This window comes from Sardina pilchardus, chromosome 17 (assembly GCF_963854185.1).
Source record: "Sardina pilchardus chromosome 17, fSarPil1.1, whole genome shotgun sequence".
NCBI lineage: Eukaryota > Metazoa > Chordata > Actinopteri > Clupeiformes > Clupeidae > Sardina > Sardina pilchardus.
Window position 1 is genome coordinate 10122841 of NC_085010.1, and position 793 is coordinate 10123633.

Sequence of the window (793 nt, forward strand, 5' to 3'; positions counted from 1 at the left end):
AAAATAATTTTATATTCCTCTTTATAGTCAGCTTTGGCTTGTGTTTAAATACTTATGGAGGTAACTGTATTACAAACATTTGACATTCAAAAATAACATTGTACAATTTGAATTCATATCCTACCTTGCTGGTTGGTCAGGGCCACAGAGGCCAGCAGAATGGCCCACAGGCAGCCCTCCATCTTCATCTCCCCGCAGCAGAAGCTCTGAGTTTGGGGCTCAGCAGACAGCACAACCCTCACCTCTGATCCCCCAGACGACTCACTGACACAACTGTGCCCTCCTCTCAACACCAATCACACTCGATGTGACCATATAAGCAGAGTGATAGGAAACCATCAAAAACACTTCAGTGGCAAATCAGAAGGTGCTGTTTAGACTGCTCTCCTTATATGTCAAACTGATAGTGAGCAGAGAGAGAGAGAGAGAGAGAGAGAGAGAGAGAGAGAGAGAGAGAGAGCCTACCTACACTCAGTCCACCCCCTGCACACCCTTATCATTGATGTCACACAAACGCATCATTGTGGTCAGGAAGTCACTGCTCCTTCCAGAGATTTGTGATTGTGGGGGGTGCAGGTGGCATATAGTGATAGTCAGCATGATCATCACAAGCTTGAGAATAGTTTTACATTGATGATGTGCAGCTCTTCAGCAGAAGTTCCACATCATTCATATACATTCCTCAGACCTGCACAGTCCAAACTTGTCTCTAGTGGAATAAATGGCTAATTTACTTGAAATTCCACTTGGTTTACATCTGTTTACTTTTTCCATAAGTGAGTACTGCAATTTG

At 43.8% G+C, this 793-nt stretch overlaps 1 protein-coding gene across 1 annotated transcript in view; it reads right to left on the reverse strand.

Annotated features, from left to right (window-relative positions):
* Nucleotides 1-188, reverse strand: part of LOC134061686 (deleted in malignant brain tumors 1 protein-like) — a 20362-nt gene extending 20174 nt beyond the window's left edge. The window contains exon 1 of the mRNA XM_062517445.1: nt 125-188. Coding sequence (XP_062373429.1) covers nt 125-188 — 64 coding nt within the window. The remainder of the gene's footprint in view (nt 1-124) is intronic.
* Nucleotides 189-793: the final 605 nt, after the last annotated feature.